Source organism: Ovis canadensis, chromosome 1 (assembly GCF_042477335.2).
Source record: "Ovis canadensis isolate MfBH-ARS-UI-01 breed Bighorn chromosome 1, ARS-UI_OviCan_v2, whole genome shotgun sequence".
Lineage (NCBI taxonomy): Eukaryota > Metazoa > Chordata > Mammalia > Artiodactyla > Bovidae > Ovis > Ovis canadensis.
Window position 1 is genome coordinate 97,078,421 of NC_091245.1, and position 21,427 is coordinate 97,099,847.

General features: G+C 43.3%; 1 protein-coding gene across 1 annotated transcript in view; it reads right to left on the minus strand.

Annotated features, from left to right (window-relative positions):
- Positions 1–422: 422 nt before the first annotated feature.
- Positions 423–21,427, minus strand: part of TBX15 (T-box transcription factor 15) — a 125,135-nt gene continuing 104,130 nt past the window's right edge. The window contains exons 7-8 of the mRNA XM_069602310.1: positions 15,104–15,201; positions 423–2,918 (exon numbers count right to left, since the gene is read on the minus strand). Of these exons, the coding sequence (XP_069458411.1) occupies positions 2,134–2,918; positions 15,104–15,201 (883 nt within the window). The 3' untranslated portion in view covers positions 423–2,133. The remainder of the gene's footprint in view (positions 2,919–15,103; positions 15,202–21,427) is intronic.

Sequence of the window (21,427 nt, forward strand, 5' to 3'; positions counted from 1 at the left end):
ATGTTGTGTTGGTTTCTGCTGTACAATGTGAACCAGCTATAATTATACATATATCCCCTCCCTCTTGATTCTCCCTCCAGCCCTCCAGTCCCACCTCTCTAGGTCCTCACAGAGCACAGGTTGAGCTCCCTGTGTTATACAGCAGCTGACTCACAGGTTTTTGCAGCTAACATGAAACCAGGTATCCCACTACAGTCCTGGCTTCATGTCCTAGTTTTCTCTCTGTCAGACTGTGTAGTCTGGATAAATCTGTCCCTATGAAGCTTAGTTCCTGATCATAAAATGAGGATGGTAATACAGACTTCATGTGTTCTGAACGAGATCATGTTAAATAGTAGAGATGAGAATGCTGTGCTTATGCACAGCACAATTCAAAGGCATGGGCTGCTGCTTGCTTATTCCATAGGAACGGATACGCAGAAAACAATTGCAAAGATTTTATTTAGCGGCTTTCTGTGCTTGGCACTTAGAAACAGAGTTCCGTGCATAAGGGCAAATTTTTATACACCTTTTCTTCATACATATTTTACATACCCTTTTTATTGCCCCCTTTTTTAATATTCATAATATTGGATTCCCCACTAGGCACATAAATACATTTATCTACAACACCTCAAAACCAAAAAAATCTTAGTAATATCTGAATTCTTTTACTTGGTACTATCTGCATTTCCACACCACTTAAAAAGTTTAGCTGGCACCAAACTTCACTTTTCTTATCATTAAAGGATTTGAAGGGGAAGGGAAAGATGAAAGGAAAAATCCAAAACTTCAAAATTGCAACGAACTATTTGATTCAAAAAAAAAAAAAGTGGCGATCTAAGAGCAGGTGGAAGGATGTATTCCAGAAGGCCCATTCTCAATTCTCTGGAAGGTGACAGGACTCCTCCTGCCACAGGGGAAATGGGGCAGGCAATCCAGGTCAGGCATCTGGATCTGGCATTCAGAAGGCCAGACCTTCCCTGTGTTGCCTCTGTTCTTGGTATCATCTGTTGAGGTTATAAAACTCTTCCTTTCTCACACTCCTTCTGTTCCCCTTCCCCTGCCAGGCTGCGTGCTCTGGAATCGGCACTTCCTGTGTGGTGCCCCCTCTTCTGGCTCACAGTGGTCAGAACTGTGGGATTGAGACTCATGCCTTGCCTGGGTGCTTCTCACCGTGCCTGACCAGGCATAGTGTCCCAGAGAGGTTTACTCCTCCACAACTCCACGGTTCCTTCCATAACCTGGGGGGTAGGGGTGGGGACCAAACCCATTTCCTCAGTGAACTAAAACTCTCATCGCTGCTCTCACTTCCTCATTCAGTCTTGCTCTCCACCTCTCTCTTGCTCTCTATTCTTTCTCCTTCTCTCTTTCAGCTGCTCTTACTCCCTCTTTTCACAGGCACCACTGGGAACATCAATGCTAGCACACCAATGGAAGAGAGCCAAAGTTCAAAGGCCATCTTTTTCAGGAAGCCAAGTCCGGTTGGAGTACTGATGTCTTTCCACCCCCATTGATGGGAAGGGGTTTCAGGATACATGGTTCATTCCAGAAAAAGGGTAAGCTGCAGGGAAGAAATATTGGCAGGCAGCAACTGCTGACCCAGTCCGTCTACTGCTGTACATAGACAAAGTTTTGGTGAAAGCACCCATACTGGGCTTCCCTCCACAGAGTTCACTCAGTTCCGAGTCACTGTGCACGTATGTTTGTGTATGGATGAGTCTGTGTATGAATATATTTATGTACGTGTGTATGTATGCAGGCACATATGTATGTGTGTATGTAAAGGTAGGTATGTATCTGTGTGTGGGTAACTTTTCATTGGCTGCTACATGCTAGCATCTCCCTTAACATTATTATAAAACGATTATTCAGTTTCTTCAAAGGCCACTCTGAGTAGACGATGCTAAGATTTGGGAAGGCAGGAGAATGGCCACTGAGTCAGAGATGATTCCACTGCAAATATTCCTTCAGTGGCTTTAAGTGTCTCTTGTTGTCGTTGGGTATGTGCTTTCCTCCTCCAGAAAGTAATAATACTAATAATACACAGTTCCTGTTTTTCAAAGGCGTTGGGCTTCCACAGAGGAGGATCTGCCCCTGGAGACTCTGGATCTGCCTCGGCTGCTGTTGGCTCCGTGGTGCTGGGACTGGCCACTAAACCATGTGAACAGACATCTGGGAGGAGGAGCCTGGGACCGCCCCATACTGCCGGCCGTCACAAGTGTTAGTCGCCTGCTGATTATTGGGTGAAGGGCTAATCATGTGCATGCCGTGCTCCATCCCCGTAGGCAGGTACTGCCGCTCTCCAAAGGCCCCATTGGAAGGAGAAGAACAGAGTAAAGTGCTTTGAGAGGCGCTCAGTTTTTCTGGGCTTGCAGCTAGCCTAGGGGAAGTAGGGAAATTGTATCCATACAGATTATAAGGATTGTGGAGAGAGAAGGCATTATAGGAGCTCTGCTGCATATGGCTGCCCCCGAACATGTGTGGTGAGGAGGAGCTGGAAGCTGCATTGCCTGCCTGCATGACATACTGAAACTGGGAAGTAGGGAAGGACCCCAGCTGGCCACCATAGGCTTCCATCTTGCTGTTGCTAGGCAATGAGGGAGGAGTTGGTATTCCTGAGATCAGGGATGGAGTCCTCTGAGGCATGAAGGTTTCAGAGGGCTGAGCAGCCGAAGTGGTGCCACTCTGGAGCCTGTTGTAGCCACTGTCACTCAGCCCTGGGTAGCTCTGCAAGGCAGCCATGTTGCTTCGGGCACACGGTGGATAATCGGAGAGGTTTAGATTACACAGCTGGCTCTCTCGGCAGCCCACGTTGAAAGTGTTGGGGGCCAGATGAAACGTTGGAGGAGAACAGGATGGAGATAAAAGATGAGAAGAAGCTGAAGGGGATGGAGTCCCAGTGCTGGAGGTGGTTGGGGAAGTGCCTGTGCTGCCCCCTGAAAAATAAAACATAACTTCTTTTGAGACATAAGAATCACCTGAAAGGCTTGTTAGAATACAGATCACTGATTCCACCCCCAGAATTCTCATTCTGTAGGTCTGAGACAGGCTTCCCTGGTAGCTCAGTGGTAGAGAATCTACCTGCCAATGCAGGAGACTCAGGGATGACCCAGGGTTCAATCTGTGGGTCAGAAAGATCACCTGGAATGGGAAATGGCAACCGCTTCAGTATTTTTGCCTGAAAATCCCACGGACAGAGGAGACTGGTGGGCTACACAGTCCATGGGGTTGCAGAGTCAGACATGAATTAGTGACCAAACAAAAACAAGGTCTGGGACAGAGCCTGAGGATTTGCAGCAAGTTGTCAAGTGACCCTGAGGCTGCCGGTCCAGGGACCACAATTTAGTTAGATGATGTCCAGGACCATTTTATCTCCTAAAATCCCTGAATTTTATTTGAGAGTGCTGCTCTAATACTGCAGATTTTAGAACTGCATTGGTGGCTGATGCACCGACAGACAAAGGGCCAGTTCAACCCAATCCACTTCAAATGTGTTCTCAGGTAGTTTGAAAGTGAAAGTGTTAGTCGCTCAGTTGTGTCCAACTCTTGGCGATCCCATGGACTGTAGCCCACCAGGCTCCCCTGTCCATTGGGATTTTCCAAGCAAGAATATTGGAATGGGTTGCCATTTCCTTCTCCAGGGGATCTTCCCACCCAACCCAGGAACCCAGGGATCAAACCTGGGTCTCCTACATTACAGGCAAATTCTTTACCATCTGAGCCACCAGGGAAGCCCTCAAGTAGTTTCAGAAGGTCAAAAATGACCTTTCTGAGCCTCCCCTTTACCAGACTGTGAAGAGCAGTGCTGCACCCACTTCCTGTCCCATCTACTGGAAGCTGAAAGCAGTGATGAGTGCCAGGACTGCTGAACCTTTCATGTGAACTCCAGAAGGAGCAGCTACTTTGTCTTCCACTGGGACTCTCCCCTCATGGAATTTCTCTTTCAGAGTAAGGGTGGGACTTGCCCAGAATTGTTGAGAGCTGTGATTCCCCAAGGAGCACTGTACCCTTTAGGTCATCCACAGCTCAGGCAGGGACTCCTGGTAACTTGAGCTGCTATACAAGAGTAAAGGAACTTTAACATGGAAAGGAGCAGAAATAAGGTTTTTGTCAGTGAGGGAAAAATGTGAAGAAAACTATCAGGATTCTAGAGATAATGGGATCCAAAGAAGCCAGCCACAATGTACTGATGAAGAAGGCCCACATATGCAAGTTGAGAGGCAGATACCTCAAAGAGAAACCCAAAGCTAATTTTTAGTACAGTGGGTAAAAAAGTCTTAGCCTATCTTCACAAGTATTACAGTAGTTTTGGCTGTAAAAGCATAAATTTAGCTCTTATTAATAGTTTTTTCAAAGTTAATTTTTTACAGAGCCCAACCAATAACATCTCTTGTTTGGTCAGAAGAATTTCCCCAGGTAGAACTGGATTCAGATATCAATAGCTCCTGATTGTAGAATCATTTCAGGAAATTCTCCTTTTTGTTTCTTGTTTAAATCTTAAATTCTCTTTGATGTTGTTCAGTCACTAAGTCATATCTGACTTTTTGTGACCCCACTGACTGCAGCACACCAGGCTTCCCTGTCCTTCAGTAGCTTCTAGAGTTTGCTCAAACTCATATCCTTGGAGTCGGTGATGCCATTCAACTATCTCATCCTCTGCTTCCCATTTCTCTTCCTACCCTCAACCTTTCCTAGCATCAGGAAAATTCCCTTGAGAGGTAAAAAGATGTTCATTCCACAAACTGAGATAAGACCAACACTGTAAATACCTCTAAGAGAAGTAAGCCAGAGCTGACCACAGAAAGAAGGGCATCAAACCTGATTCTAGGTTCACTGGCCTCCATCCAGCTCCCATCCACAGGTAAGGCAAGCTACGTCTTAAATCTCCTCACCTGTGAAACAAGGGCTCGAACTGATAGGCTGCGATTTCTGTCCTTCTCAGAATTATATTTATGTCTGGTGGATTACATTTCTGTTAAAGTGTGAATTGCTAGTAACAAGTACTTTCCCAGGAGTCATTTAAACACAACGAAGAAGTTCTTGAAGGGGAAACAATAAGGATGAGCGAGAACACGCTTCTTAATTCTGTGCCACCGAGGGGCCCAGCCTACAGAGCCTAACGTGAAGCTCAGGGATTCATTTTCTGCAAGCATGCGGTTCCCCTCTGAGGCATCCTACATTTTTCTCTCCCTCTTCCACCCTAACTACCAGGCACATCAGTGAAATAAGTGCTGTGGCACAAATGGAGAAACTCGACTCCAGCTGTAAAGAGATCTGTGTTTTATGGGATGTGTATCTGGTCTCCTCTCTTTGAAAGTCCATTCTGGCTCTTCCAGATCTGGTGTTTATGTGGTCCTGGAAGAGACCCCCTGTTTGGCATGCCGTACCATCCCATCATAGGTATACGCTCCACCAGGCCAAGCTCGAGCCCTGCAGCAGGAAGTGCAAAATGGAGCAGATGACTTTTTATAACTCTAAATGCTTTTCTCGGATGGCCCATGATGGAACGAATGGTACTGATTTAAGGCCTCAATTGGTTTCACTAGAAAAAAATAAGAAGGGAACTATTAACCAGTTACAGGGATCTCTGCCGAGCAGATGAGAGGCACATGTTAAAAAGTTTGTAGTCAGCTTGCTCTGGCTTTTAAATGACACTCACTGGAAATGAGGCTTGGTGGCCTGCTGAGCTTCAAGGGGTGAGAGCCCTCATACAAACTAGTGTTTGAAGGGAGAGAGCAAGCCTGTCTGAGAAAAGGTCACGTTGCTTCCATCCACTTTGAAGAAATGCTCTTATGTACTTAAAATAATCAATAAAGATAACAGCCATTTTTTCAAAGTCCATACAAAAGAGAGAAGAGTATGGCATTTGTTGTGCCAAGAAGCAAACCAAGATATTGAGAAGTCTTTACTCTCTTATGATCTAACAGCTTGTCAGCTGTTAAACAAGATTGGGAGTGCCAGCCAAGTGCTAAATAAGCATAAGGAGGCAAGCTGCCCTCCCTATGCATTTCAATACTTAGCTTCCTAGAGGCCTCTCAACCCAGAAGAGCCAGGGCCGAGTGGGAGGCCAGGCCTCTCTGATACACAGCAGTCAGAGCTGTCTCTCAAAGGAAATCATGCCTTCCTTTCCTGTGTAGCCTTGTCTTTGTCCCCATCTGCTCTGTACAGCCAGGTCTGGAATGCTCTAAGAGTGCTGATTTAAACTTTATTTAATGGATGAACAGGGGCTATAGAGTCAAATACACCCAGTTCTAATCCCAGTGGTCTTTCTAATGATGGGACCTTGGCAAGTGGGCTTCTCCATATAGATGGAATTTTGAATATCAACGTTGTAAGCATGTACAGAGAAACGGATGAAATAATATATTATCCTCTTGAAAAGCAAGGAGATCAAACAGTCAATCCTAAAGGAAATCAACCTGAATTGGAAGGACTGATGCTGAAAATGAAACTCCAATACTTTGGCCACCTGATGTTGAAGAGCTGACTCACTGGAAAAGACCCTGATGCTGGGAAAGGTTGGATCCTAGTGGGGATGGCTGTTGTGGGTTTGCCCCTGTTCATGGAGCACCCTGAGCATCCTGGCCACTTGACGCTATAGGAAGCATTACGTCACAGCCAACTGCCCACATGTAACAGGCTACTGGAGTCTCTAAGGCTGTGAATGGTGAAGCACTGGACACCCACTGGGTCCATATCCCAAAGGCTAAATCAACTGTTTCCTCTCTGAACTATCTGCCCCTTCCCTCTCACTCCCCCCCTTGGGATGGAAATAAGATGCCCCGTGTCTCCATCTCTCTTCAGATCAGATCCAGCAAAGTGAAATTGAATACAAACAATTTAGGTAAGTGGGTGTCCTTCTCACTGTCCTCAGAGATCTTAATCCTTCTGAAGTGTGAAGTCACTCAGTCATGTCCCAAACTTTGCAACCCCATGGACTGTATGTAGCCCAGCAGGCTCCTCTGTCCACAGAATTCTCCAAGTAGCCATTCCCTTCTCCAGGGGATCTTCCCAACCCAGGAATCACATCCAGGTATCCTGCCATTACAAATGGATTCTTCACCATCTGAACCACTAAGGTCCCCACTTCTGAGAGATGGTTAAAATGTAACACTATAAATAGCTAAAAGCTCTCCAGCATTTCAGGACCAATCCTCCACCACCCCACTTCCTTGCAGGCTATTCTACCTACAACCCAAAGTGAGGAGGTACTCAAAATTCACTTCAATGTTAACTTGCTCCAACATTCAAGGCCAACAGCCAAAATAACCAAAAAGAATACATGTTTAGCAGTGATTCCATACAAGGGCAATAACCTAGAATATACTTGTGCACCATGAAGACAAGTTAAATGTGACCATGAAAATCTTGAATACCAAGCCTGCTGACTTTTGCATCTTTAGATTGATCGCTTCCAGACTGTAACATGAAGACTTTCACAAACAGTGTCCTTGTGGCTTTATTTTGTTGTGCCTCCCTGCCCAAAACTGAAAAACAGTGAAACAAAACCCCATCTGGGCTAGTGAAGAATAAATTTCCATATAATTACTTGGTTCCATGAGCAGACTCTTCTCTCATATAACTCAATAGCATCTGTCCCTGAGGAGTGCTGATTCACCAGGTGCCCTTTAGTAGCCTTCTTCAAGGCTTTCAAACAGGTAAGAGGTAGAATGTCAGAATCCTATGGATGGATCCCAGAGAATAAACCCAGAGGCCATAAAGCTTAATGATCAGAGCCCTATTTATCCCAACTAAGGAATAACCCTTAGTTGAAATGAGCACTCTTCTCAAAACAAAAATTTAAACATTATAGTGTTAATGGGAATTCAGTTCAGTTCAGTCACTCAGTCGTGTCTGTCTCTTTGCGACCTCATGAACTGCAGCATGCCAGGCCTCCCTGTCCATCATCAACTCCCGGAGTTCACTCAAAATAATGGGAATTATGTGGTTTCAATCCTAGAAAGAGTGCATCTCTCCATAAAGTTTAAAGATATACATTGTTTAAAACCTCTTCCTTTTAAGACAGTTTTAGATTCACCCAATTCTCATTTTTCACATTGGTTCTCTGTGTTCTGAGTCTCTCTGCTTCTTAAATGCCCCTATTTCATACCTACCACATTCCCCACCACATTCATACCTACCACAGAATGTTCAAACTACCACACAATTGCACTCACTTCACATGCTAGCAAAGTAATACTCAAAACTCTCCAAGGTCATAGAAAAAAGCAAGAGAGTTCCAGAAAAACATCTGCTTCATTGACTTAAGCCTTTGACTGTGTGGATCACAATAAACTGTGGAAAATTCTTAAAGAGGTGGGACTACCAGAACACCTTACCTACCTCCTGAGAAACCTGTATGCAGGACAAGAAGCAACAGTTAGAACCAGACATGGAACAACAGACTGGTTCCAAATTGAGAAAGGAGTACATCAAGGCCGTATACTGTCACCTTGTTTATTTAAATTATATGCAGAGGACATCATGCAAAATGCCAGGCTGGATGAAGCACAAGCTTGAATTAAGATTGTCAGGAGAAATATCAATAACCTCAGATATGCAAATGATACCACCCTTCTGGCAGAAAGCTAAGAGGAACTAAAGAGCCTCTTGATGAGGGTGAAAGAGGAGAGTGAAAAAGCTGGCTTAAAATTCAGCATTCAAAAAAATTAAGATCATGGCATTCAGACCCATCATTTCATGGCAAACAGATGAAGAAACAATGGAAACAGTGACAGACTTTATTTCCTTCGGCTCCAAAATCATTGCAGGTGGCAACTGTAGCCATGAAATTAAAAGACGCTTGATCCTTGGAAGAAAAGCTATGACAAACCTAGACAGAGACATCACTTTGCCAACAAAGGTCAATCTAGTCAAAGCTATGGTTTTTCCAGTAGTCGTGTATGGATGTGAGAGCTGGACCATAAAGAAGGCTGAGTGCCCAAGAACTGATGCTTTTGAACTGTGGTGTTGGAGAAGACTCTTGAGAGTCCCTTGGACCACAGGAGATCCAACCAGTCAATCCTAAAGGAAATCAGTCCTCAATATTCATTGGAAGGACTGATGTTGAAACTGAAGCTCCAATACTTAGGCCACCTGATGCAAAGAATCAACTTATTAGAAAAGACCCTGATGCTGGGAAAGATTGAAGGCAGGAGAAGAAGGGGACAACAAAAGATGAGATGGTTGGATGGCATCACCGACTCAATGGACACAAGTTCGAGCAAACTCTGGGAGATGGTGAAGGACAGAAAAGTCTTGCGTGCTGCATGCTGGGGTCGCAAGCAGTCAGTCATGACTGAGTGAACAACAATAACCATATGGCCTAGGTGGCACACTCCCATTTTTTCACTTTCCGTTGACTTGCTTATTTTCTCTGATACTTGTTTTACTACCTTCTCTGCTGCAGTTTGCATCTGCTGTTACTGTCATTTGGAATCCTGCCTCGTTCCTGGCAACAGCATCCACTTTTCCCTCTGAGAAACACTCCCTCTCGCACTCACCCTTCACCCATACCTCCAAGGAAGGGATGTGACTCAGGCCTGGATGATCTAAGTAACCCCATCCCTGCCACAGTAATTAATTCAGAGGCAACTCAGCTGGAGTCAGTGAAACTCAGTGAGATTGTGCTAGAAATCTTAAAGAGAGATACATGACCTTTCCCATCCAATTTAAACCTAAAAAGATGCAGGTGCAGGAATGCTGGCAGCTAGCTATGTCACCACCATGGGGAGCCTGAGGATGAAGTCTGGTGAGAGATGATAATGCCTTGGAGTGGAGTAGTAACAGGGGAGATTAGAGATGTGAGCAGATTCGAGAACTTGGTAACGGCTGGATATGGTGGGGACAGGGAGGCCTGTCATGCTGCAGTCCATGGGGCTGCAGAGTCAGACATGACTGAGAGACTGAGCTGAACTGAACTGGATATGGAGGGAGGGAACTGACTCAGATGGCTAATGGGCAGCAGCGTCCTTCCCCCAGGAGAGGGCGCCAAGTCTGTGAGGCAAATCATGGACTCCGTTTTGGATGTATTGACCATAAGGGACTACAGGACAAAACAGAATATGTACCCAATAACCATTTGCCCTGGGGCTTCCCGGATGGCTCTGCGGAAATGAACCCACCTGCCAATGGAGGAGATGCAGGAGACTGGGGTTCCATCCTAGGGTCAGGAAGATCCCTTAGAGGAGGAAATGGCAACCCACTCTAGTATTCTTGCCTGTAAAACTCCATGGACAGAGGAACCCAGCAGGCTATAGTTCACAGTGTCGGGAAGAGTCAGACAGGACTGAGCAACTAAGCACCAGAAGCACGAGCAACTATTTGCTCTATGGACTGAATTGAGACACTCTCCAATCCTTCTCAAGAACTCCTCTCGGGCATTATTTCTTACCTCAGGGATAAATGAGATCAGCATAAATTGGCTCTCTTTGAAACACTGTAATGATCAAAGACCTCTGTCCATTGAACCTTCCTCCATTCCCAATCTCTTTACTAGCATAAATTTTCTCAGTATTTGATCTCTTTCACTGACCAACCTCTAATTAACACAAATCAACTGATAAAAATGAAATAAGGGCCTACTAGAGTTAACGCTCAAGTTGTTGACAAACCCAACAGAGACCTTAATGATCCTGACTTTTAACTGCCTGATAAACACTGAAAAACACAAAGGTGCTGAAATCTGTCTAGTGATGTCTGCCACCAGTTGAGAGAAGGGAGCTTTTCTGTCAACGGCAGGTCTCCTTACATTCACAGATGGAGAATGGCAAGTCTCCTTACATTCACAGATGGAGACATATGACCAGCTTTGGAGCCACTGGTCCTGGATGGTTCCTTTTCACATAACAGTTGTCAGATCACTTGGAGACTCCACTCACAAAAACCCACTCAGTATTGGTCATACAAGTAGCTCCTCTGTATATATTATCAGAACAACCTCATAACAACATCAGGATATCATCAGAACAACAAGATTAAACTTGGCTATAACTGACCTGGGCTCTTCTTTCTTTTTACTTCTTTGTCTGTGTTGCCTCACTCCACTTCCATAAGTACAACTTACTTGGTTAGTTTACTTTGTCCCTGCCACAAGCGGTGTTTAGGCAGAAGCCATTCCTGAAACATAATTTCTATCTCCAGACTATCCAAAAGTATAAACTCCCTTGCTGATTCTAAATGAAGATGTCTGAAAATAAAACCATACAGTTGACTTCATAAAAATGAAATATGGATTTACTATTTATAGAGCTAATGCTCAAGTTGTTGACAATACACCATCAAATGGATTAATAAACTGATTGTGTGTGTGTATGTGTGTGTATGGTAAATAAGAAGGAAGAAAGTCTGGTGGAAAGGAGAGTATCCAGTGAAGCAGGAGATCCACTGAGTCCTCAACTCAGTCCTGCCAGCACTTAACTGAAGATATGTTCCTAGGCTGCTCTATGCCTCTGTTCATTTTGGTGATAAAGTCAGAGAAAAATGAGCATGCATTCTTCTCTGTAAGAGAAAACAACTATATAGAGCATCCATTCAATATATTTTTTAAAATAGAAAGATTTGTTTTTTTGTAAAACTGTGGTTAATTCACCTAAGCACATTCCTTGAAAGGTTATCAACAGATGGGTCTTAATGAAAGAGAAATTTAACTGACAACAAGGGCAAGATGGAAAGAGCACCCTTCACTTCATCCAAGCAGAATGGCTGATCCAGCCTCCAGCAGCAGCAACAGCACAAAACTGTCCCAGGGCTAAGTGTTTGACATCCAGATATTCATGTGCTTGAAGCAATGAGGTAATGTGGACACCTGGGTGGGCTGATCACTGTTTGGATCTTTACTCTGGTGCCAACATTCCCAATGGTCTCTTCACCAAAAGGGAGTTAGTACAAAATCAGTCTGCCATTGAAGCTTCCACTAGAAACTCACCACTCTTTACTTCTAAGACACAAAACAGTTTAACACAGACGGCTGTCTCTTTTGTTCATTTTATGACTGATACTGTCCAGAGTTACTGGAAACCTCAGTTTTTAAAGGAAGCAAGAATGAGTATTGTTACTTTTACATCCTTTGTTAATGTCAAGAAACCCAAGCCACGTATTTTTTAATAATGAGAATCTGGATCAAATTCAATATATAGTTCAAAAATATATTCCAATTAAACTATTGAATAGAGTCTTGGCTTTTCCTCTAGCACCATCTCACCACCATATGTATCCAATAATTCTATGCTCATTTCCCCCATCAGTATAAAAAGAGACTCAATGAACAAGTGTGACAGCTTGCTCTGCAAGTTCAGTTTCTCTTAAACCATTGCTTCCCATGTGTCAATAAGTCTTCAGACGGATAAATTTTCAACAGAAGCATCATGAACCCTGCTGTGCTGCACATCTTAGCAATGCAGGTTCCCTTTCAGCTTCCCCATGCCTACTGCACCTGCCCAGTGGTTCCACATGCTGGCGATATGCAGGTAGCCACCCCCAACCATTACTCCACGTCGGCACCCATGCCCACATCCGGTGACTGCACTCCAAGATTTAACCAGATGCTGACCCTGCCTGCCTGAGCCATAGTGCCACCAAGCGCTATCTCATTCACCATTCATTAAGCACTTCCTGGGTGCCAGGCCCTGCGGTACATCTTGGGGTCACATCAAAGAACACAATGTCACCACCCATGCCTGCTTTCAGGAACTGGCACCCCTACCACTCTTCTCATAACAGCCTTCATGATACAAAACTCCTGCTCAGTTAGGGCTTGGAAAGTCAACAAGTAAAGCAAAGGCAGATAAGCAAGGAGACACCTCAGAAATAAATAGGATCAAGTAAGTGTCTCTGCATGGCAGCTTCATTTATAAAGCTTGTTTATGTAAATGGCCTCACAAACACACACACACAAAATCATCACTCTTTAGGAAAATTATCCCTCTTTGAGATGAATAAATGGATTCAGAAGTAACTTGCCCAAGGTTATATAGACAGTTTAGTGACCATCAAGATGAAGGTCCAAATTTCCCAACTTCCATAAACCTCTGCCCCTGAAGGGCCATGAAGGCATCAAAGCATCAGCAACAGCCTGAATATATATTGATAGCATTAGAAGGAGCAAGATGCTTCCAACAAATGGCTTCCATTTCTCCTCCATTTATTCAAAATGGAAATAAAAGGACTACCTTGGCAGTCCAGTGGTTAAGACTCTGAACTTCCAGTGTTGGGGGTGTGGGTTTGATCCCATATCATATAGCATGGCCAAAAATAACACAGGCCTACTTGTTCTCTCAAAGTAAAAATCAATATAAAATAAAACAACAAAATTTTTTAAAGAGATGGATATTCTGGACCACTTGCTTCCCCAGATCCCTGTGAAGATGAATGGTCTAATCATGTTATGAATAAATCATCAGAACAGCAACATTTCCTGTCTCTGGTGTGCTTTCTTTTCTGGTACTGATATGAGGGACATAGGGGGTGAAGACAATGACAACAACGATGATGATGATGACAATGACAAAAAGCACATACTAAGGGCTTCCTGTGGTTTTAAGTGCATTATCTCATTTGATCCTTGAAAGTGAAAGGAAGAAAGGGAAGTCGCTCAGTCATGTCAGACTTTTTGCGTCCCCGTGGACTGTAGCCCGCCAGGCTCCTCTGTCCATGGGATTCTCCAGGCAAGAATACTGGAGTGGGTCGCCATTTCCTTCTCCAGGGGATCTTCCCAACCCAGGGATCGAACCTGGGTCTCCTGCATTGCAGGCAGATGCTTTATCCTCTGAACCACTAGGGAAACTAGTCTCCCATTATGCAGATAAGAAAACTAAATGTCAGAAAGGATGAGGGACTTGATCAGTGTCACCAGGCTAGCAAGGAACAGTGATAAGAGCCTAACTCAAGCTGTCTGACTCCAGAACCTATGCTTTTAATCACTATCTCATGTTAAAGCCTGAGGGAGTTCAGTAATTCACACCATAAAACTTAATTCAGTGTGCAGACTGCTAGATCCTCCCTGAGAAGCGGGTTAAATATAATATGTTATCAAGTCCTGGAAGGGACTCCTATATCACTGAGCCATAATTAAAAAACTAGGACTCTATTAATAGCAACTATTTGATAGAATGAGTACAAACTAATTTTGATCACTGTCACTTCGAAACAAGAGGAGGCTGGAGAGGAAGACTCATTAGGCGTCTGACATTTGGGAAACTTTCACTTGGGTACCCCGGTGAATGGGTGCTGCCCCCGGGAGAGCCACTGGTTGGACTGAAAAGAGGAGGTGAAATCAGCCTATGAGCCTGTTCACGTGGCCACAGGCTTCCCACCCTGAGAAGAGAAGGGAGATTAGAAATCGGATGAAAAGCACAAAGCAATGGAACAAAAAAGTCTACTCTGCCCACCCACTTGGGATGGGTGTGGCTCCACACCAGTGAAACAGGAGAAAGCACAAGTTAGAAGATTCAGAGGGGCTTGCAGCAGCCCCCTCCTCACTGTCAGACTTGAGAGATTCATTCCCACTGTCTGGGGCTAAGTTGTTTCTTACCTACAAACTAGAATAAGAAAACAGATAAGGCTGCCATGAGTAATAAATGAAATTATTATTATCTCCAAATCTCCACCCCTGCCGGCTCCCTGGTGGTTCAGTTGGTAAAGAATCTGCCTGCAACGCAGGAGACCCAGGTTTGATCCCCTGGAGAAGGAAATGGCAACCCATTCCAGTATTCTTGCCTGGAAAACCCCATGGACAGAGAAGCCTGGTGGGGTACAGTCCATGGTGTCACAAAGAGTCAGACACGCCTGAGTGACTAACACTTTCACTTTCCAAATCCTAAGGGCTACATGAGTGCTTAGTGATAGAAACAATCATCTCAACACCATTATGATCATGAACATAACCTTGCTTTGGGAAAAGGGAGAGGGATCTGGAGGTGCCAGGTAAAACACTGCCTCTGAAACTAGCTTATTTGCACAAGCGGTGATGCTCTGGTTATTTCCGGAGCTATCTAGTACTCTTCGTTCCAGGAGAGTCCATGTAACTCGTGGCTTGGCTTGGGGCCAGCTGCGCTATATTCAGTTCAGCTCCCACTCCCTCCCCGGCACAGCCTCTAAGCAGAGGCCTTGCCCAGGGCTTTACCTTGCTGCTTTTGCATGGTGGTGAAATCTTCAAAGGTGAGTGTGCGCACAGGGGGTCTCCAGAATGCATAAGTCTCCATGATGGCTTCCAGTCCCGTTCTATAGAGAGAAAAGCCAGCAAGTTGTTAAATAATCCCCAGAAATTCACTGACTTTTAAAAAAAATCCTGAGGTGGTTTGGTGACAATCAGCATATGTATAAGAACCGAGAGGTATCATCACTGGGGTAAACTGGTCTGGAAGAGCAGAGTTATAGATGTTGCTAGACTACAGGTGAGAGAAGAAATTAACCCAATTCAGATCATCTGCAAACAAGTCACAGCTATGATAGAATTTCACTCTGACCTTTCTTCAGAGAAGGTTTAGCCTGCATGAAAAATACACGTTAAATGTTAAAGGTCAAGGCCCCTGGATGTCATGAACAGATCTGAGCGGAGAGTCGCAGTGACCATTTCCCTACAAGACAATGTCATCATCATCACCACAGTGCACCCAGAGTCAACTTTGCCACCAGGTATGTGGAGTCAATGAAACCGTCATATTGCTGTGCCTTTAAAGGCTTCTTAAATCAACCGAGACAGGCAGGTAATAGAAATAGAGGAGAGATAAGTGATCAAATACACTTGAATTTCTGCTGCAACAGGAAATGCCTACTTGAAGACACAAGTGTTTTGGTCCCTAAAATTATACCTCAAACAAAAGGACCAATACATTTCTGCAAATATTTATCTGCATTCTGTAATATAAAAACCAAAATGGTCTTTGCGAGTCATATACTTGGTACTTCAGGAACAGCCAATATTTTTATAATATATTACTTCTGCTTCACTGATACTGGAAATTCCATTAATTGAACTGTGTGCCCACTGCCTAGTTTATCCTTCAATAAATTCTATTATATATATGTGTGTATCGTTAGGGCTTCCCTGGTGCATTAGTGGTAAAGAATCCACCTGCCAATGCAGGAGACAGGGGTTCCATCTCTGGGTCAGGAAGATCCCTTGGAGAAGGAAATGGCAACCCACTCCAGTATTCTTGCCTGGGAAATCCTAGAGACAGAAGGAGTTTGACAGGCTACAGTTGACGGGGTCAAAAAACGTCAGACACGACCTAGCAACTAAACAACAACAATTTATGAGATTGATAGACATTGTTTTAACATAATTATCCAGGTTATCTGGATTATCTTAAAATATATTACTGCTGATATTCCATATCCTTAAAAGAGAATATTGGTTGGTGCTTTGTTTACAGCTTTGAAACACAGCTTCTGATTACTCCCTCTTTAAAACTAATTGTTTCACTTCCAGCTACATGGAGGCAGGGGGAATTCCGGCAGAAGATAGGAGAAGAAAGTTAAAGAAGAGTAGGCAGCATAAATCCTTTCATTGCAAAGTCACTGTAAAGGAACACAGTGTCCCTTCCTGGAAAAGATATGCTTTCCTCTTGAGATGAAATTTACGCTGCCTGTCCTCCCTAGGTAATACACATCCAGCATTCTCTTCAGTTCGGCACAGCAAGAATAATGTGAGAAGCTTTATTTTAAGTGGGAACAAATATCCTTCCCTAATAAATGATTACAAGATCCCCTGAGGTTCTTCTCTGATGAGCTGCTGATACACTGATTGACTCTCTGTGTTGGAAAATTTCCTCTCTGAACTGGCCATACTTGCACAGTTAACTTTCTAAAGTCTTCCCTGGAATCTTGGAGGCTTTAAATACACCAATGTTGGCAAATCAAACTCTGTATTTTTAGAAGAGGTTGAGAGGAGAGGGTGTTGCATGGTGTTTATTAGCTGTTAATCTGTTAAAAGTAGGAATAGAAGACATCTCTACATAGTCACCGTACATTAATGCTGAATACAGTACATGAAACTATTTGTGGAGAGAAACAGTCCAGGCAATTAGGGAGTTCAGAATAATAAGGGGATAGGCAGATAAAGCCATGCTGAGCCTTGATGAACATAAAAAATAGACAGGCCAGGCTTAGCTCTTACTGCCTTGTTTTGGAATGTTGGGGGCTCACCAGAACATCTTCGGATTCTCTTTAATGGCATGAGAGGCTCACTGAAAATGTCCAAAGTCTCTATTGTTCCACCTCCTATTCCATTCTTCCCAGCAACATGTACCAACGATAGGGACAAAATATTAGTTCAAGGGCAAAGAACAGTTTCTTCTCACTTCATAATAAAGTGATAGAACACTGTGAAGAAGTCAAAATACACTGATATACTGCCAATGTTCTATTTATTAAAGGAATAAAAAAATGAACATTAATCTTATTTACATAACAGACAAAAAGGGCAAAGGTATTAATAATTTTATTTAAGTAGTTAACTTTAAAAAGGATAGCAGACATTCATCCATTATCCAAATCTAAAATCTCCTCCCTATGTTACCACCTTAGATGGAGATGTTAGATGGAGAGTTATCTAGCCTCGGTTTGAGTATTTCCCAAGGAAAATATATAGTTTTGTGACAGATCTATTAGGAAGTTCTTTCTGACCTAGAGCTGAAATCTCTGATGTAACCTTTTCTTGTTAAAAAAAAATAAACATTTTTAGTTTTAAAAAAAATAAACATTTTATTTTGGAATACTTTTAGATTTATAGAAGTATCAAAGGTAATGCAGAAAATTCCAGTGTAACTGATGTAACTTTTACCCTCTGGTTCCATTGTTGTTGTTATTGTTGTTGTTTAGTCACTAAGTCCGTCAGACTCTTCTGCGACCCCATGAACTGCAACCCACCAGGCTCTTCTGTCCATGGGATTCTCTGGGCAAGAATACCAGAGTGGATGGCCATTCCTTTCTCCAAGGGATCTTCCTGACCCAGGGATGGAACTGGCATATCCTGCATTAGCAGGCACATTCTTTACCACTGAGCCACCTGGGAAGCCCCTGGTCCTATTGTGCCGTATGCTAAGTCATTTCAGTCGTGTCCAATTCTTGGTGACCCTGTGGACCACAGCCTGCTAGGCTCCTCTGTCCCTGGGACACTTCAGGCAAGAATACTGCCAATGGGTAAACAGTAAGCGTGCCAGACACTTTTCATATGCTCATCAGGAAAAGCTTCCTTAGCTCTTAACATAATGTAAGACATACCACATATGGACATGCCCATGGTCCGTCCAGTCCAGGTGTCTGTCACAAGGAGGGTTTTTTTGGTGGTGAATTTGGGATTGGGCATGACTACCAAAAACTAACAGCTAAGTCTATACATTCCTGACCATACTTTACTAATGTGCTGTGGATCTCTCTTATAGATTCATCCTAGACCTTACTGAATCTATTTATATATTCAGATTGGGTCTCTTTCTTAAAAAAATCAATCCTATTTCCTATGAGCTTCCCTGGTGGCTCAGATGGTAAAGAATCCACCTGAAATGTGGGAGACCTAGGTTTAATCCCTGGGTCGGGAAGATTCCCTGGTGGAAAGCATGGCAACCCACTCCAATATTCTTGCTTGGAGAATCTCCATGGACAGAGGAGCCTGGTGGGCTATGGTCCATGGGGTCGGTCACAAAGAGGCGGATATGACTAAGCACAAGCATCGTTATTGTTTACTATATGCCACATCATATTTGTCTTCAGACTTCACTAAGCTTTATTGTATAGACCAAATTGTTCAAAAGCACTATTTTTTTTTAATTTATCAGGATTTGGTAAAGTACCGAAGCAAGGTAAGTATTAGCTAATTTACTTTCCACCATATTTTTTTTAATTTATTTTTGGCTGCCCTGAGTCTTCATTGCAGCACATTTGGTTTCTCTAGTTGTGGAAAGCAGGGGCTACGCTTCCACTGTGGCGGAAGCTACTGGGGCTGCTCATCGTAGCGGCTTCTCTTGTCATGGAGCATGGGCTCTAGGGCTTGCGCGCCTCAGTAGTTGTGGCATGTGGACTTAGTTGCCCCTCGGCATGTGGGATCTGCCCCAATCAGGGATCAAACCCATGACCTCTGCAATGGCAGGCAGATTCTCAACCACTGGATCACCAGGGAAGTCCCACAACCATGTGTCCCATACTTAGCACAATGCCTTTTACATGGCAAGATTTCAATTTACATGTATTAAATTAATAAATAAAGGAATCATTTTTATTACTTATTTATTTATTTAATATTTACTACTATTTTTATTACTGAGTCACTATTTCCCAAACTTTAACCAGCATTCATTTTTCCAAGACTAAAACAGGAAAACAACTTGATATGCAGTCAAGACTCTGAAGACAGAAAGAATCCTCTAGTACTAGAGACGGGAATTGCATCTACATGTGGCTGTTTGTGTCTTCCTTGACTCAGGTCCCAGAGAGGTTTCAGTTTTTCTTTGGTTTCTTCTGTTCTGGTCATGGAACTTCTAACCTTCAATAGAGTCTGAGTCCCCTAGCACAGGCCAGTCATTTCTATCCTCATCTTCTCTTCCTAGAATCCTTGCCAACTACCCATTAACATCTTCAGCCACTTGGATGTCTATTCAAAGTTTATACTAAGCAATGACATGTTGTTTACTTATTCATCATCATTATATCCCAGTTTAAAAAAACTTCATCTCAAGGGTTTTAAAAGTGAATTCATTCTCTAACGGATAAAAAAGTAGTCTTAGGTAACCTACATGTCATTAACATGTTCCACATGGTGGGCCTCAAAGGGTCTGCTAAACACCAGAGACCTGATGTCATCTCTGAAGCTTCCAGTCAAAGATGATCAAATTGGCCAGTGTCCCTGTCTTGCTTACTTTCCCCTCTTTGCTCCAGTGACAACAGAGACCATATCTAAACCCCCTTTGTTCAGTCATTTGGCTGTAATCACCTCTCTGATTTCCAGGCCTCTCCTCTTTAGACATTTCCGTCTGCTCACTGGCCAAGCCAACAGCACACACTGAAGAGGAGGGAGAAAGGGAAAGCGAAGAAGCAAGTCAATGAGCTCTTCTGTAAACTGATGATGCCTTGAGATTAACTGATTTGGAAAAACAGCCAAAGTGAAAAGAATTAGTCTTCCAATCTTCTCATTCCAAAAAAGAAAAAAAAAAGTGAGCTCATCCCTTTGAGGTTTATCAAATATTTGATGATTATAATAATTACAACTACATTCATAACCTGTTAGATAACACACCTATGCATAGTTTCTGTTTTTTATTTATCTTCAGATAGAAAATTATTTCTTATGTTTCTTTCATTTATTTTCTTTGTAATTCTGACATCTTACTCTTTGCTGGTGATTCCATTAACAAGGGGAACTTATGCTAGCGATTATTAAGATCACTGATTAGCTCTCAGTAGAAGACAGTCAAAGACTAAGGGAAGTCTACTGAGATGGGGTCTTGAAGTCAAAAAGAGGTTATTCAATCAGGAAAACAATTATGTGCTAAGTTTCGAGAGATATAAAGGCAAAAAACACCCCCAGGGTCTTTACCCTTAAGGAGAATTCTGCTCAACAAAAAGATAATGACCTGTAAATTACTGATTCCTGAACTGTGGGACACACGCTATACTGGAGATATGCAGGAGACGCCATGAGGCACTGAGCAAGATGTCTTGAATATACCTGGAAAACTCAAGGGCAGGGGGGTGTTCCACAAAAGGCCAGTTATTGAAGCTTAATATTATAGGGTACTCAGTAGTTTTGCACACAGATAAGAGGAAGAAAGAGCTTCCACAGTAGAGTTAATAGTATATGCACAGACTTGGAGGCATGGAAAGAAGATGTACTCTAGGAACTGAACTAGTTCAGGGTGACTGGGGCTCCAAAAGCAAGGTGAGGGAGGTGGAGGGTGTGGGGCCGGGCACCATGAGTATTTATTCCATGTTAGGCTCTTGGGTTGTGTCCCACGGCCGATGCTGTGCTTCAGAACTCCTTTCTTTTCTCCTCCAGTTTCAACATTTGAAAAGACACAAAACCAGAATGTTCTGTTTTCTCAAGTCTAATTACCACATGTCAACTTTCTAATCCTTTTTCTTAGACTGTCCTTGGTCCACTGTGGTCAGGTCAAACCTTCCACACGTCCTTCTCCGTCACTAGATCTGGAATCTTCTCCTATATTAAGATTCCTCAGGGTATTTGTCCTCCAGGGATAGTCCTAAAGACCTCCCAGTGGAGGTCTGAAAATTGGCAAAGAAGCCATCATTCAAAACTAGGAATAAAACTACCATATGACCCAGCAATTCCACTACTGGGCATATACCCTGAGGAAACCATAATTGAAAAAGACACATGTACCTAAATGTTTATTGCAGCACTGTTTACAATAGCCAGGTCATGGAAGCAACCTAGATGTCCATCGACAGATGAATGGATAAAGAAGTTGTGGTACATATACACAATGGAATA